The sequence below is a fragment of the Hordeum vulgare genome, chromosome 3H (genome assembly GCF_904849725.1).
Source record: "Hordeum vulgare subsp. vulgare chromosome 3H, MorexV3_pseudomolecules_assembly, whole genome shotgun sequence".
NCBI lineage: Eukaryota > Viridiplantae > Streptophyta > Magnoliopsida > Poales > Poaceae > Hordeum > Hordeum vulgare.
Window position 1 is genome coordinate 231,211,936 of NC_058520.1, and position 16,632 is coordinate 231,228,567.

At 46.7% G+C, this 16,632-nt stretch overlaps 1 protein-coding gene and 1 long non-coding RNA gene across 7 annotated transcripts in view; one reads left to right on the plus strand and one right to left on the minus strand.

Moving 5' to 3' along the window:
* Positions 1–147: 147 nt before the first annotated feature.
* LOC123443576 lies at positions 148–3,128 on the minus strand. 2 transcript variants are annotated; one of them, XR_006630729.1, is made up of 7 exons: positions 2,749–3,128; positions 2,428–2,483; positions 2,275–2,292; positions 2,123–2,156; positions 1,774–1,866; positions 932–1,031; positions 148–447 (listed from the first exon to the last, which is right to left on the minus strand). It is a non-coding gene; the product is annotated as an uncharacterized LOC123443576 (long non-coding RNA). The 2 variants fall into 2 exon arrangements; XR_006630730.1 differs by lacking the exon at positions 2,749–3,128 and adding an exon at positions 2,638–2,739.
* Positions 3,129–5,137: 2,009 nt separating this feature from the next.
* LOC123443577 (basic salivary proline-rich protein 2-like) overlaps positions 5,138–16,632 on the plus strand; it is a 36,974-nt gene continuing 25,479 nt past the window's right edge. Inside the window, exons 1-4 of one of the 5 annotated variants that reach the window (XR_006630733.1) lie at positions 5,138–5,520; positions 5,615–5,683; positions 5,784–5,883; positions 5,986–6,158. Coding sequence is in view for 1 of the 5 variants with exons in the window: in XM_045120003.1 (XP_044975938.1) it covers positions 5,377–5,683; positions 5,784–5,883; positions 5,986–6,088 (510 nt within the window). In the remaining 4 variants the exon portion in view is untranslated. Of the gene's footprint in view, positions 5,684–5,783; positions 5,884–5,985; positions 6,569–7,174; positions 7,214–8,560; positions 8,601–16,632 lie in introns of those variants that run through there. The other 4 variants (XR_006630735.1, XR_006630731.1, XR_006630732.1 and 1 more) reach the window with 4 other exon arrangements.

The following is a 16,632-nucleotide window of genomic DNA, read 5'->3' on the forward strand; positions in this document are numbered from 1 at the left end:
CTCGTTAGTACAAGTAGGTTTTAACTATATACTTGAGCGTGCATATTTTGTTATCTTATTCGGGTAACATAGAGTCAAATGGCACAAGGTTGGCATGTCTGTCATTTAATGAAATGAGCACTGTCATTGGTTCCGCACTAAGAATACTCATAAACTATCCCAACCTGACTGGATATATATAGTTGGAGGGGAAAAACACAAACTATAATATACTGATACAGCTGGATATCAAGATTCTGAGGACAAAAATATCTACACTAAATTACCCAAAAAACAGTTTGAATCATGAATATGCAAAGAACATAGTTAACACAACCTTCCATGCAAACAGTAATCATTAATACTTTTAGAACCCGCAACACAATATAACGCATCAGCTAGTAAGAAAGGAGGGAATAAATCTTGATCGACAGATCAATAGGGCACCAGCTTTAGATATTGTACAAACTGTATAAAACAAAAAAGGAAATTGGTCAGAGTATAGTCTACCCCAACGTGACTGGATATATATACAGTTGGATATCAATTTTCCTAGGAGAAGTGTTTAAAATAAAATAAGAATCATGGGCCATTCAAAAACAAATTCATATAGATATATATAAACCCAACGAAGAGTTCGAATCATGAATACACAAAGCACATCGATGACATGACTCACCATGCAAACAATCATCATAAATACCTTTGAAACCCAAACCCATATCTCAACCTAAAGATGATAAAGGCAAACATGTATACTAAATAGAATTTGAAAACATATCAGGGAAGATAATTTCCTCACACAACCATGCCTGTCTATGCAACTATCTAAATATCTTTACTAAACAACATAGATAGTCTTTTTAGGCTAATTGTTTGTCAGTAACTATGACAAACAATTAGTCTAGAAAGACTATTTATGCTGGAGCAAGTTGATCACAAAACTCCATACCAAGACATCTCCAGATTTCCCCCCAAAATGAGAGTTCAGCAAGCTACCACCTTCAACCTCCTAACTGATTCGAGATCAACATCTATTAGTTTTGAGAGACCTAAAAATAAAAACATCAGGCACATTTGAATAAACATTCAACAGAATGAGTGATGTATATGGAAAAACTGCAAAATGAAATTCAGTAAACAGAAATACTGCTATAGTTCATGACTGGATTCACTCTCTTTCAACAAAAAAGTAGGAAAGTGTAACCACCTTAAGTAAAAAAATTAGATGAGCATGCTACCATGCCCTTGCTCAAGTTCAAACTACATTTGAACAAAAACTGGGTCGCCAGCCTAGATCGTTTTTCCAGGTGGAAACTGCCATCATGGAGAAATTCTAGAAAATATATAGAGAACAAATAGACCATAGAAGAGTTCAAATAGTATTTTGCAATAGCTAACTATGCAACTTTCCTCCACAAATATGAGATAATTTAAATGTCAGGATGATGCTTGCTTTCCCCTTATTTTCAGTTGCATTGCAATAACTCAGCGGCAAAGAGTACATCACTGTGGTTTAGTTTAACAATCTGATTCAATTGTAGAATGTGTAGCCTATTCTCTTATATATGTCAGCAAGCTCTTTTTTTTGTACCCAAGTCAAAACTAAGCATAAATGCCTACATTATTGGTAGCATCATGCAAAAACATATTAAGAAATAGAGCTTTTGGACCAGTGAATCACACTGGTATTAATCTCATTGGTGAGAACCGTGCAAGATTAAGAAATTATCTAAGCCTATAAGTTTTTTTGTGAATGATGCAAGACTTGTGTTCTTTATTGCAAGAATCAACCTTAGCATGCTGTTGTGTAGAGGTACTGCTAGCAGAAGATGCCACAGCCAATAGAAATTGGCTGTAGATTTCTTCTATTCATGCTGCTCCATCCTGCAGTAATTATTTAGAACAACAAATAAGATGATTGTTAGTTTAGAGAAGGCACACTCGTTCCATAAAAAAAGAGAAGGCCACACTAAAGAAGCACGCGGCTCGAAAGAATAAGCTAAACATTGAGATGCTACTGATAAATATAACTGAATTTCCATCAGCAAAAAGAAAACATGCATGTAGCTCAAAAGAATAAGCATGTAGCTTCCCCGCAAAAAAAAGAATAAGCATTGAGCTAGAAAGAAAGGAAGCAAACCTTGAGTAGCAGAACCATCATGAGATCCTAAAACCTGCTATATAAACGGAGATGAAGCAGTCGGAGCACAAGCATGATGTGGAACGGTGCATGGACATGTAAACGTATAGTAATCCACAGATAAAAGCAGAAGAACGGTCCATTTACCAGACCTGGAAAGGAGAAGCAGGCTAGGAAAGAAGGAAAGAAAGATTATAAGACCAAGGATGACCAACAAGCAAAATGAATTGAAAGAAAAAAAAAAGGTTAGCAAATACACATTTCATCAAACATCTTGCACGCAAGAAAATGGAGCGGGGTGTCACCTCAATGAATCGCCAAAGGCAGAACGGTGCGATGGTGGAGAGAGGATATAATCAACCTACGCATGAAGGAGACAAAAAGAAGAACACCAAATCAGCAGGGTGTAGGAAAACGAAGGAGACAAAAAGAAGAACACGAAATCAGCAGGGCGTAGGAAACATAAGGGTAAACAACAAGGTCTACAAAGGAGAACGAATCTCAACCAATAGTACCATCTAGAGTATGGACACTATTGCAGCAGACAAGAGCACACCACCAGTGAAGAAGGAGAGGCAATCCAAATGAAGAGAGAGCGCAACAGCGAGGAGGAGAAAGAGAGCAACCCGATCATATGGAGAGCGCCGCTGAACTCGTTGCTCGTTAGCACGTCGTGCCGGCCTCCTAACCCTTCCCTGCTCACCCGCCCCGACGTGAAGTACCCACTGATGGCTGGATCACATGGTTAGCGGTAGTAAGAGGAGGAGATTGGGGTATACCTTCTCCTTGGCTCGATGTGTCCGCTTGTCATGCCCTGATTATAGAGGAGTAGAAACAGGGGAAATTCTGCTCGAGCAAGCCACTTTACTCACTGAATTAAGGCCGGAGGTCAAGTTATATTACAAAGTCCAGCCAGAAACACTGGCGGCGTAGAGGGGGAAACCCTAAAAAAGATAAGATAGTCCACTCGAGCTCGGATCATGGCTTTTATAGCCTTAAAAAGAGAAGAGGGACGGCAAAGCTAGAGAAGAAGAAAAAGAAAAGGTGATCGTGCCGGAAGAGCGACATGGACGCTCGGGGGTACTATCACCGCAAGATCAAGGATCGACGGCTCCCGCGGCTCCACTTAAAGTGAATCGGTACGATGGCTTGTCCCGCGTTGGATCCTTGATGGACGGCTTCGGTTGCTTCCCGCCATCTTCACGTTCGAATCAGACTTGATCAACACCAGCATACCTTGGGTCCTGACAGTTCCCCCCGAGTAACACCAGACCTGTCCTCAGGGCTGGAATGCTGGAAAGACTTTCTCTATGAAGGAGACATCCTCCCATGTAGCATCTTTCTCCTCCCAGTTAGTCCATTTGATCAGCCACCTAACCACTGGAATCTGAATATCACCTTGCACTCTTGGGATCAGTTTTCTCTCCAAGAGTTTCTCAGGTTTTAACAGGATTGTTCCATCAGTGTGTAGTAGTGGCAGGTTGGGGTTTGGGATTGCTTGAGGTCCAAGGTGCTTTTTGAGTTGACTGACATGGAATGTAGGGTGTAATTTGCAGTGCTCAGGTAACAACAACTTGTAAGCTACAGGTCCAACTTTTTGGATGATTCTGAAGGGCCCATAGTACTTAGAATGCAACTTGAGGCATCTGTGCAAGCTAAGTGTTGTATGCCTGTAGGGTTGCAACTTTAAGTATACCATGTCTCCTACTTCCAATGTCCTTTCTGATCTTTTTCTGTCAGCATACATCTTCATCCTTTCCTGAGCCTTGAGCAGGTTTCCTTTGATCTGGGCTGCAATCTGCTCTGCGTTGAGAATGGAGGAAAATTCCTGGGCTAGATCAGCAGGATATAAGGCAGCTTCTGACAACATATTTGGTGGTCTGTTATACAGAGCTTGGAAAGGTGTGAGCTGTAGTGAGGAGTGATAACTAGTGTTGTACCACCACTCGGCTAGTGGGAGCCAATGGAGCCACTTTTGTGGTTGTAAGAAAGACATGCATCTCAAGCAATTCTCCAAGCATTGGTTAACTCTTCCTGTCTGTCCATCAGTCTGAGGATGATAGGATGTGCTCATGTGGAGTTTAATGCCCAGTTTCTTGAACAATTCTTGCCAAAGGTGACTTGTGAATATCCTGTCTGTGTCAGTAACAATAACTGATGGGAGGCCATGTAGTTTGAAGATATTTTCAGTGAAGGCTTTTGCAACAGTAGTGACAGTTATGGGGTGTTTCATGGCAATGAAATGACTGTATTTGGTGAACCCGTCCACTACTACCAGGATCATGTCCTTTGCTTGTGAAGTGGGGAGATGTGACAGCCCGATGCCGACGTTCCAGAAGATTCCCTTCTCTTTCCGTTTTCGTCGGGTGTCTATTTTCTTTTGTCGCATCATCATCGCATCATGCGCATCATCTGCATCGCATCGGCATCCCGTTGCCGCCCGTTTTCAAAACTTGCATCCGTTAGTAGTTGCCGGTTCTCGTTGTTATCCGTTCTGAGCCTGACCACACACGCACGTGCCCGCGGCATCGTCGAAACCCTGTTTTAAAAGTGTGCGTAAAACTTTCTCTGATCGGGTTGAGATTTGACGTGCGGTGTTATTTTAATATAGGTAGGCCGCCTGTCAAGTTTCGTCGCGATCGGAGTCCGTCTGGTACCCGAACGGTCGACCGTAGCGGCACCGTATTCGGTCTATCGTTGGACGTTTTCGGTGTTTTAAAAAAACTCTATCGCCGGGTTGCCTATTTTCCCTCTCGTCTCTACCTAGGCCCTCTCCACAATGCACCAACCTGCCCGCAACCTAGCCCGAAACGTGCCTCGGAACCGAACCGCGCGATCGTGATCATTGGAACCGGATCAACCCGTTTTACCGCAAAGCGTCATCGGTTTTTCAGTTGAACCCCGTAACCTATTTAATCGCAACCGTCCGATTTAGATCGGATGGTTCAAACCTAGTCAATCATGCTATTTATTTAAGAAACCCGAGCAAACCCTAGACCCTAGCCTACCAAGTCCCATCCGCAGCCGCCGCCGTTCCACCAAATCTCCCTCGGGTTCCAACCCACACCAACCAACGCTTCCCCTCGTCCATTCTTCCATCCAGCAGCCACGAGGAGCTTTGGCCTCCCGCAGTCGCGCCTCCAACAGCAGCAGCAGCAGTCCAAGCCCGTTGAGGTGGTGCCTCCTTCCGGCGCCTCGGCCTCCCTGCGAGCCCCGCGTCTGAGAGCGTCGTCGCACACGCACTGCCCTGCCGCATGGAGCTGCCCCGAGCAGCCTCGAACCAGCTGCGCCTCCTTGTGGGCTCCTGGCTCGACCACGAGGTCGCCCTCGAGCACCACCCCTCGGTCAGCCTCGGCAGGCCACCCTCCTCTCCTCCAGCTAGCTCCTCCATGCCGCTCGTAGGATCTCCAGAGTCATCATCTCTCGGTTGCTTCTCTCCCCCTGTTTTCCTCTCTGAATTTTCCCTTTGTCTCATCTCTCTCCCTGAGCCAGGAACAGGCAAACGGCCATGGACGCCAATGCCGCTCGAAGCCTCCTCCGCCCTGCCTCGTCCTCCCGCCGGTGAGCCGAACCGTCGTCTCGTGCTCTCTGTCATTCCTCCTGCTCCTTCCCATCTCCTTCCTCCTCTAATCTCTCTCTTGTTTTTTTCTTCTCTATCAAGGGAACAAACAGAGCTCACAGCCACAGGAGTTGACAGCTTCCGCTGCTGCAGGCCCGCCCCGATCGCCCCAAGGACCTCCTCGCCGGAGCTCCACCAGCAGGTGGGCCAGTTGCACGCCCTTCCCTGCTCCTCTACTTCCCTGCTCCTCTACTTCCCTCTCCCCTCGAGTCTCTCTCTCTGAATTCCTCTCTCGTTGGTTCAGGAACAACATCGCTAGCACGCAGGAGTTGGACCTCTCCATGTGCTCGTGCGTCGGATCGAGCCCTCGTTGCCGGGAATGGAACCCCCAGTCCCGGATCTATTGATCCCCATCATTCCCGCGTCGTAGAACCCCATCCCCAAGCCAATCCCGCTCATGCTTCGTCCCAGTTGCAGGTACAGAGCTGTTTCATTTTTCAGTTTCGTCAGACTCTATACACGATATGGTTCTTCTAAGGCAACAACCCTGATTTTGCATAGTTACTTCGTAGCCTAGCTGGTTAGCTCCTTGGTCTCCAACAAGGAGGTCTTGGGTTCGAAACCCCACAGCTGCACTTTCTTTTTCTGCAATTTCTCCTTCGAGGATGAGCTGATGCTGCCGTTTCATTTAGTGTAGAAGCCTAGTTATTTCGCTTGTAAGTAGCCAGCCTAGCTGGTTAGCGGCACGCCTTTATATCCATGAGGTCATGGGATCAAATCGGAGCTGCCCATATTATTTTCACCTTGTGTTTTTTAGTTGTAGTATGTTTTAGAACGTCCGTAACTGTTAAACCGTGCATCGGATTAAAATGTTTTTAACATGTAAGTTGCTTAGAATTTTCTGTAGTTTCACAAAAACCAACTCTCATGCATAATTAGATCTGTTTAGTGTGCTGTTTGCATCGGTTTGCGTCTCGACGTGTTGAAAACGGTTTAGGACGTAACTATTTGTCCGTAGCTCCGTTGGAGTTGTGCCATATATGTAAATGGACCAGCACGTCGCGTAGCATCACGTGAACCACTTTGTTTTTCTGTTTAACAAACTTAAAATGTGATTAGGACAAATCTGGACAGAATTAGAATTTAACACGTGGGGTCATTTCGGAGATGCTATATGTCGTTTCCGGCCTCATTTAAAATGCCTAGCTAGGTAGATTAATTTGTGCTTCACCCCCTTGCCATGTTAACAACCTTTTAATACTGCCGAGTACCTAATCGGGATAGAACTAAATAACTAATGTGGAGTTTCGTCAATATGCAACTCGTTGCATATCGAGCTTCACTTAATGTGTAGAGTTTGCGTGAGGTGAATTGCCATGCTATCCCTTGCATTTTGATCTGTTCTTGCATCATATTAGGTCGTGCGTCATGTTGTGCATCGTGTGGTGAATATCTATGTTGATGTTTGTTTCCGGTTTGTTCCGTCTCGATAGAGTTCCGCAAGCGTGTCAGAATGTGAGGACCCGTTCGACTACGTTGGTTCGCCGACTCCATGGAGTCGTTCTTCTTCCAAGCGGGATCTCACGCAAGATGATCATTTCCCCAGATACCATTACTATCATTGCCATGCTAGTTTTACCGTTTCTACCGTTTACGTCTCGTTACCTACCACTTGTCATACACGAGCCTCTCAACAATGCCATGATAACCTTCAACTGTTCAACCTAGCAAACCACTGATTGGCTATGTTACCGCTTGCTTAACCCTGTGTTAGCGTTGCTAGTTGCAGGTGCAGATGCTTCCATGCGAAAGCATGGGTTCCTTGTTATATCACCATTCAATTGCTATCTAATTTAATGCACCTATATACTTGGTAAAAGGTGGAAGGCTCGACCTTTCTAGCCTGGTGTTTTGTTCCACCTTTGCCCCCTTAGTTTCCGGCTACCGGTGTTATGTTCCATAATTGAGCGCTCCTAACACGATCGGGGTTGTTATGGGGACCCCCTTGATAATTCGTCTTAGATTAAAGCTGGTCTGGCAACGCCCAACTTTGGTACTACATTTGCCTAAACACCTAATAAAATTGCATAGGGACTTTCCGGACCCCGAGGATAATTTAATCAACCCCCGGGCCAGTGCTCCTCATGAGTGTTGGTCCCACCTGAGCGATGTCCGGCACCCCTCTGGTCACCCAGAGGTTTAGCGATCCCGACGTCTAGCTCATCCGTCGTGTCCTGAGAACGAGGTACGCGACTCCTATCGGGATCGTCGACACGTCGGGCGGCCTTGCTAGATTAGTTTTACCTTTGACGAGATATCTTCTGCATCGGGATTCCGGTGATGCTTTGGGTAATCTCAAAGTTGAGGTTTTCCACTAGGGAATCCGACGAGATCGCGAGCTTCGTGATTGAGGATTTCTATGCGGCTTGTGGTAATTTGTGATGGAATAGTTGGAGCACCCCTGCAGGGTCAAATCTTTCGGAAAGCCGTGCCCGCAATTATGTGGCAACGTGGAAACTTTGTTTAACACTGGTTCTAGATAACTTGAAGGTAACTTAATTAAAACTTGCCAACTGTGTGCGTAACCGTGACTATCTCTTTCGTGAGATCTTTCTCTGATCGAGGACATGGTGGGGTTATGTCTGACGTAGGTAGGTGTTCAGGGTCATTCATTTGATCATTAGTAGTCACGTCCGCTATGCGTAGATCTTCCCCCCTCTATTTCTTGTACTCGTAAGTTTAGCCACCTCATATATGCTTAGCCGCTGCTGCAACCTCACCACTTAACCATACCTCACCCATTAAGCTTTGCTAGTCTTGATACCTTTGGAAATGAAATTGCTGAGTCCCCTGTGGCTCACAGATTACTACAACACCAGTTGCAGGTACAGGTAAAGGTTCCTTGACGCGAGCGCGTTGATTGTTCATTTGGAGTTGCTTCTTCTTCTTCTTCTTCATCGATCTAGGATGGGTTCCAGGCCGGTAGCCTGAGATAGCAAGGATGGACGTTGTTCTTATTTTTCTCGTTTGTTTTCATCCGTAGTCGGACCCTGCTCTTACTCTTGATGATTGTGTAATGTACTGATGTGACTCTGATGTAGCATGTGGCGAGTGTAAGCCAATTCCTTATATATATCTCTTCTTTTCAGTACATGTACTTGTAACGATATCCATTCTTGCGACACGACGAGATGTGCTTCTATCACTGACGAGGCCCTCGTGCCAAATTGAGGATAGGGTCGAATCTTGGGCGTGACAAGTTGGTATCAGACCAGTACCGACCTAGGAGCCCCCTTGATTGATCGAACTTGGCCGAGTCGAGTCTAGTAAAAATACTTTGAGTCTAGTTATATATCGGAGAGTAGGATTCTTTTTTCTCCTCTTCCATGCTCTGGTGAGGAATCTTGACGTAATAATTTACTCTACTCCTCTTCCCACTCAAATTTTTTTTAGGATCACGCGGATATTTTTGGAATCTATATGATGCCGATGTGACGGAGTTCTGTCTTGGTGCCTCCTGTCTGACTTGATTTTCTTCCGGGGAGTTGAGCTCCAGGGGATTCTTGAGCACATCGTTATCATTCAGATTTCTGAGTATCTAAGAACGAAGGATGTTCGTAATTGCTTCAATACTAGTAGTGGCGAGATAACCCCGATGTCCCCAGTACTGGTGCAGATTGTTCGGGAGTACTGCCATACTTTGTATCGTTGTGATCACGAGGGTCTGTTGTAGATGAAGGTCCGAGATTCTGGTTGTGTGTTGAGGGAGGTGACGGGTTAGTATAGGAGTTGTGTGATATTACTCCTTGTATCCGTGTACCAGATTGCATGACCAGATATTTCGGGAATTCATAGGTGGGAATTCTAGTAGTTGCTTATAGGACAATCTTCCAACAAATACATGATGTTAGGTTGGGGTTCGACATCTAGTGGATTCATTTGTTCACGGTCGACTTACAACGGTACACGTTGTGTCTTAAAGAGTCCTTGTAGCTTGCTACGACTCGGGGACGCTTCGTATGTCGGGTGCACTACCTTGCACTTGATGGCTACTGTAAAATTGAGCCCGTGCGATCCTGTCCACGAAAATATCGGACAAAATCTTTCTCATGAGTTTGTTCTGGCTTGTTTCATAAGCCTCACCCTTTGTTTTGTTGGAATGTGGTATTTTGAGTTGCTTCGATGTCAAGTGGTGATTTCAGATCTTTCCTAAGAGGTGTTCTCATATTTTTATGTGAGAATGCAAATTCTTTTGTTCGTTCATTTGTCATGTCATTTCCTTTTCAACCGGAGTCATCGTATCAATTCCATTCAACGGGTGTGCTTCTCTTCAAGTGTAGTCTATCCTCTCTAATTTTTGCAAGATCATTCTCTCATTTTATTCCGGAGTTCATCTCATTTAGCCCAAGTCGTCTTTGTTTTTTCCCACCCTCCCGCCCTTTTCTTTAGTGTTTGGATTTCATCCAAGTGCCTTCTTATTCAGTGATGCTTTCGCTATCTCTTCTTCCTTTTGTACCCGGTGTTTCATTGTGAAGATTCTCAGGAGCTTCGTGTTCATCCTTAGTCAGTCTTGTTATTTTTCCGGTGAATTCAATTTAGTTGTCCTTGTCATCTTATCCATTCATCCTTGTAATTCTTTCCGACGTTGGAAATTCTTTCAGCCTATCTTGTTTTTTTAATTCCTCTCTCTCTATCCGGAGTGTTAAAGATATTTCAGTAGTTTCTCGTTTTCAATTCTTTCATTTATTTCGGGGAGCTAACCTCATCTAGTTTCATTTGTACCGGTGCATTCAATCTTTCTTTCAATCTTTTCAACGGTGGTTTCTTTGAGTGTGCCCATAACCCACAGGTTCCTTCCGAGGATCTTTCCTGGCTATTTTAATCTTTTCCCGGAGATCATTAATTCTTTTCAACTATGACGTAAGTATGATTTTCATCAGTCATATTCCTTCTTCAAGATCAACTTGAATTATTTCTCATATTTGGCTCAACATTCCATTCTTCTTTATTCCGGAGTGTCTCATTATTCTTGGTGTTGTTCTTGTCATCTTTCTCAGCTTGCAAATTCGAAGGAGTGTTTCTCTCGAATCTTGGTTCATTAGCTAGGAGATTCATCATTTCAGCTTGGTGTTGTCATCTTATTTGTTCCAATCAGGAGTAATCTATTTCTTGCTATCCGGTGCTTCTCTGAGTTGTTTTTATTTCTCGTCCTCCGAAGGCCATCATTTTAGAAGATTCTTCGTTCTCAGCTTTCAGCTTTCATCCTCAATTCTTCTCCATTATTGTCTCTTCGTTCGTCTCTCGATTATCCGGTGCCTTGTTCAAGTTTTCTCTCAGGTGGCTCATGAGCTCTTCATTCTCATGTTTCTCCATTAATTCGTGGTGTTCCCATTCAATTGTGAATTCTTACCGGTGTTTCTTGCAACATTTCTTCTATTTTGTGCTTTATTTATCTCTCTGTCTCTTCAAGATTCTTTCAAGAAGAATAAGTCATATGCTAAATCCGTTGCTTGTCATCAATTTAACTTGGTGAAGGATTAGCATAACATAATTCTTATTCTTGTTATTCCTTCTTCCAAGAGATTTCAATTCTTCTTCCGGAATGGCTCATGGTTTCAATTCTTTTCTCAAGTGCTTATGTTTCTTTTCCGGAGTTCCAAGTCTATCAGTATCTCTTTGTGAAGCTTCATCTAAATTATTGCAAGGTCATAATCTTATTCTTTTCTACCTTCATATCTTTGCATCGTTCATTTGTATACGGAGGTCCTTCTTGGTGGTGCATCAAGGTTTTAATCCATTATCAAGTGTTCTTCAAGATTCCTGTTGGAGTACCTCAAGCATTCTTTCCCTTGCATTTCAGTGCATTGTTCTTCCTTTATCCTTTGAGGTGGTTTTATAGCCTTCTTGTTAGTGTAGGAGCCTCGAAGAGATTTCCTTTCAAGAATGAGACAATTAAACCCACCAATTCTATGATCATGAGATATTTTCAACCCATGATTTCTTCATTGAGCTATCTTGGCTTAGTTTCACCTAAAGCTTTTCCTATGGATTGTTGCTCTCATGGTGCTTGTCATTAATCCAAGTTCTCAATGTATCCTCTTGGTGTAAGAAATTGTTCATATATTGTTTCTCCCAATCAATCCTTGTTTCTTTTAGTGGTTGGTTGTCACCTCATATTTGTTGAAATGATTTTCATAAGCCCACTACTATCTTGTTCTTTTCGTTGTTGCTTTTCCAACAACTTCGTTCAATTCTTCTTGCAAGGATGCTTGCCTAGTTCATTTGAGGTAGTAGTTGTCATTCTCTCTTCATTCTCTTCTTCCGTATGAGCTAGTTCCTATTCTATTGTTCCGGCGGTATTGTGATGTTGCTCTTTGGGTCAATCATGTTATCCTATCAAGATCGTGGTGTTTCCTTGCTCTATTTAGTTGTTTCTTATGTTTATTGCCTATTTCTTCCATCTTATCGAATTTTTTGTCCCCTTTTCCTACCGAAGTGCTGCCGAAATTTTTCATGCCAGGCCAGTGGACAAGGAGCTTCATTCTGTGATATGTTGCTTTGTGCCCAGAGTGGCCACCCAGTTCAGAGTTGTGTAAGGCAGACACTAGTTTAGTTCTGAGGTCAGGGTTTAATCCAATGACAATTCTGTTTTTGTACCTTAACAACCCCTGTTTGAGAGTATAGTAAGGGACAACATTGTCTGAAATTGCCAGTTGTGACAGAAGATCCTTGCATCTTTGGTCATTCACATAACTATTAACCACTTCAGTTAACCATACTGGTTGAGCTTGACTTGCAATAAGTGCTTGCAATCTGTATTTAACTCTAGATAAGGCATCATCAACCTTGTTGTTCTTCCCTTGCTTGTATTCAATCCTAAAGGTGTAACCCAACAACTTGATCAGTAGTTTGTGCTGGATTCCTTCTGTGAGCTTTTGATCTTGGATGTATCTCAAGCTCTGCTGATCAGTTCTTATCACCAGGCAGAAGCAGCAAAATAGTGTTTCCATTGTTTAAGAGCTTCAATTATTGCTACTGCCTCCTTATCATAAGTTGACATAGCAGCAGCCTTTGGTCCAATGGTTTTGCTGAAATAGGAAAGGGGCCTACCTTCCTGCATTAGGACAGCACCAATCCCATAAGCACAGGTATTTGTTTCCAATATGAAGGGCTGAGAAAAATCTGGTAGGGCTAACACTGGAGCTTGGGTCATCTTGTGTTTTAATGTATTAAAAGCATTCATTTGCTCAGGCCCCCAAGTGAAACTGTCCTTGATGGGGTCATAGTCCTAGGGTAGGGTCATAGGCCTGCCATACAGGTCCTACCCAAGGACTACCCCACACAAAGGACAGGGCCCTAAGTCTGCCCCGACTGAATTAAGGAGTCCCCATCATTCAGTCGGTAATAGGTCCTGAATCATCCAGTCGGAGATTAGCATTCGGAGGATTCCAGGCTAACCGACTGGCTACACTCGGTACATAGTAACCTCTCTGGAGGGAAACTGCCGTACGTTTCCGGGTGCATTTATTAGCATTTAGGGCATACGTCACCTGTAACGTACGCATTCAACCCCCGTTACTCCACCCCTATACCGGAACCGTTGCGGAGGGCAGCGCACTCCATATAAGTTGCCCTCCTCCACTGGTAGAGGGGTTAGCAAATCATTGTATTCCATATTACACTCGACAAAGAGCTCCGAGAGCACTGAGACGTAGGGCTGTTACCTCCACCGCAGAGGGGCCTGAACTCATACAACCTCGCCGTAGCTAGGACTCTGCCCATCTCATTCGTACCCTACACATCTACTGTCAGGCTTATACCCCACGACAGTTGGCGCCCACCGTGGGGCAGGCGTCTAAGCGACTTCCGGCGAGTTTGCGACTACTTGTTTTCGTCATGTCGTCCGGTGGAGATTCGAGCATGGGTCACCAGATCTTCTTCGGGGCTCTCTCCTTCACCGTCGAGGATTCGGCGTGGCTTCGGGATGCGCCCCTTGACGTCGAGGCGCTTCCCCGTCGCGGGGCTACGCACTTCCGTGCCGGCGCTCGCGGCGTCCTTCTTCTTCAACAGTCGACTCCGGTGTCGACCTGCACCGCTGCCACGCGCCGCAGCAAGCGGTCCCGCCGTCCGCGGCTCCAGCGTTGGGTGCAACACGCCCAGGCGCGCCAGAACGCATCTTCGCAAGTGGCAGTTCTTGAGTCTGTTGTGGTTGCCCCGTCGACCCAGCACTCGGACTTGGTTCCAACTGAGTTTCCTTCCGAGTATGCGGGTCACGGGCCCGCAGCAGAAGTACACATGGCCAACTCCCATGAAGATCCCCGTAAGGCTGGCCGGAACGAGCACGAGATTGGCGAAGCGTCCGGCGCATGTCGTCCACCTCGCCGTTCTGCTAGTCGGCACACTCGGCGGAGCAACGTGGAGCTGTTCCGCACACCCCTCCTCAACTTGGCTGCAGCTGCCAAGATAGCCGATTCCCTCCAGCCGACTAATTCAGAGGCTGGTAGAGGGATCGAGCAGATCCGAGCCCTGTTGCACACAGTGCAGTAGCAGAATTCGGCAGTCTCCCAGTCGCACAACCGGATCTATAACAGTTCCGTCCACGCGAATACGCATCGGTCGGTTCACAGCCCTGGTTCCCATTAGCGCCACAGAGGAGGCAGTTGTTCCGTGATTCACGAAGACCGTCGCCGCTCACGCACCCCTCCACGGGGTGGGCCCTATGGGTCCCGACATCATGATGATCGGTGTTCAGTCGACGACACTTACGACCCAAGACCCGACGCAAGAGGACGTATCGCCCAGCGAAGAGTCGACAGAGGTCGAGCCCACCGCGATGGTCGCGATATCGACCATCCGAGTGGAAGCAGGGCCACCGTGTCTGGCCCCGAGTGTTTCAGTCGAGCCATCCGTTCGGCTGACATCCCTCCCAACTTCCGATTGGCGACGGGAATTAGCAAGTTCACAGGAGAGTCCAAGCCAGAAACGTGGCTGGATGACTACCGAGTGGCAGTCCAGATCGGAGGAGGGGACGACCATGTTGCCATGAAACACCTCCCTCTGATGCTCGACGGCTCGTCACGAGCGTGGCTGAACCAATTGGCCCCCTCAAGCATCTACAGTTGGGCAGATCTGGCCCGAGTGTTCATTAGGACCTTCGAAGGGACGTGCAAGCGCCCTGCTGGCCTTGTGGAACTCCAGCACTGCGTCCAGAAGCAGAATGAGCCCCTGCGTGACTTCATCCAGCGCTGGACAACTCTCTATCACACGGTGGAGAATGTCACCGAGCATCAAGCAGTCTGCGCTTTCAAGGCAGGCGTGCGGTACAGGGATCTGTACCTGAAGTTCGGTCGAGCATGCGACATCTCCATGAGCAAGATGATGGAGATAGCGGCTCGCTATGCAAATGGCGAAGAAGAGGACCGCATCCAGAGCGGCAAGCACAAGACAGTCGACGATGTTGACGGAGGTAACACTCGGAAGCAGAAACAGAAAGCTCCACCCACACCGCAAGCAGAAGCTGCAGCCGTGACCAATGCCAAGTTCAAGGGCAAAGGGAAGGCACAGTTTACCCCCAAGAAGAAGCAGTTCAATAATCCCATCTTGGACCAGCCCTGTCCGGTTCACACGAAGATGGACGAAGAAGGCAACCCCATATATGCGAAGCATACCACTCGACAGTGTCGCCTCCTGATCCAGGGGTTCAGCGAAGGGCAACCGAGTGAGAAGGACCATGAACAGGATGAGGAGGATAAGGAGGATCCGTTCCCAGAAGTCCATGCAACCCTGATGATCTTTGCCGACGTCGAGAGCAAGAGCCGACTGAAGCTGGTGAACAGAGAGGTGAACATGGCCACTCCAACTAGTCCCAAGTTCCTGAAATGGTCCCAGACTGCGATCACCTTCGACCAGTCGGATCACCCGGCACATGTACCCACCACGGGAAGACAGGCCCTGGTCGTCGACCCGGTGGTAGAAGGAGTCCGACTGCGCAAAGTCCTCATGGATGGCGGCAGCGGCTTGAACATCATGTACGCCGACACCCTCAAGGGGATGGGCGTCCCGATGTCCAGACTCAGCGAGAGCAGCATGCAGTTCCACAGAGTCGTTCCTAGATGGAAGGCCAAATCACTCGGCCAGATCGCGTTGAACATCGTTTTCGGCTCCGACAAGAACTTCCGCAAGGAGAAGCTGACGTTCGAAGTGGTTGACTTCCAAAGCGCTTATCACGCAATTCTGGGTCGCCCAGCGTATGCGCACTTCATGGCCCGTCCATGTTACGTATACCTGAAGCTGAAGATGCCAGGCCCGAAGGGCGTGATCACCATCACAGGCAATCAGCAACGGGCTGAAGAGTGTCTGCAACAGGGATCAAGAATCGTCGACCAGCAGATGGCCGTCCTCGAGCTGGACGAGTACAAGAAAACAGTCGACCCCGCCGACCTGATGCGCTCGAAAAAGCCGGCTTCAGAGTCTACATTTTAGTCGGTGGGAGAAATGAAGAAGGTCAGCATCCACCCGACGGACGCCACTGCTGCCCCGATGAACATCTCCACCACCCTCGATCCTAAATAGGAAGCCGAGCTCACCCAATTCCTCCGTGAGAACTGGGACATCTTTGCATGGAAACCCTCTGACATGCCAGGTGTACCCAGGGAGTTGGCTGAGCACCGACTGCACGTGGATTCCACGGCTCGGCCTGTCCGAGAACGCCTCCGCCGGTCTGCCGCGCACGAGAGGAAGGCAATCGGGGAAGAGGTGGCCAAGCTGCTGGCAGCCAACTTCATTCGCGAGGTTCACCACTCCGAGTTGCTCGCCAATGTTGTCATGGTGCCCAAGAAGGACAAGTCGCTCCGAATGTGCATCGACTTCAAGCATCTCAATAAGGTCTGCCCGAAAGACCATTTTCCGCTCCCCCGCATAGATCAAATTATCGATTCGACTGCGGGTTGCG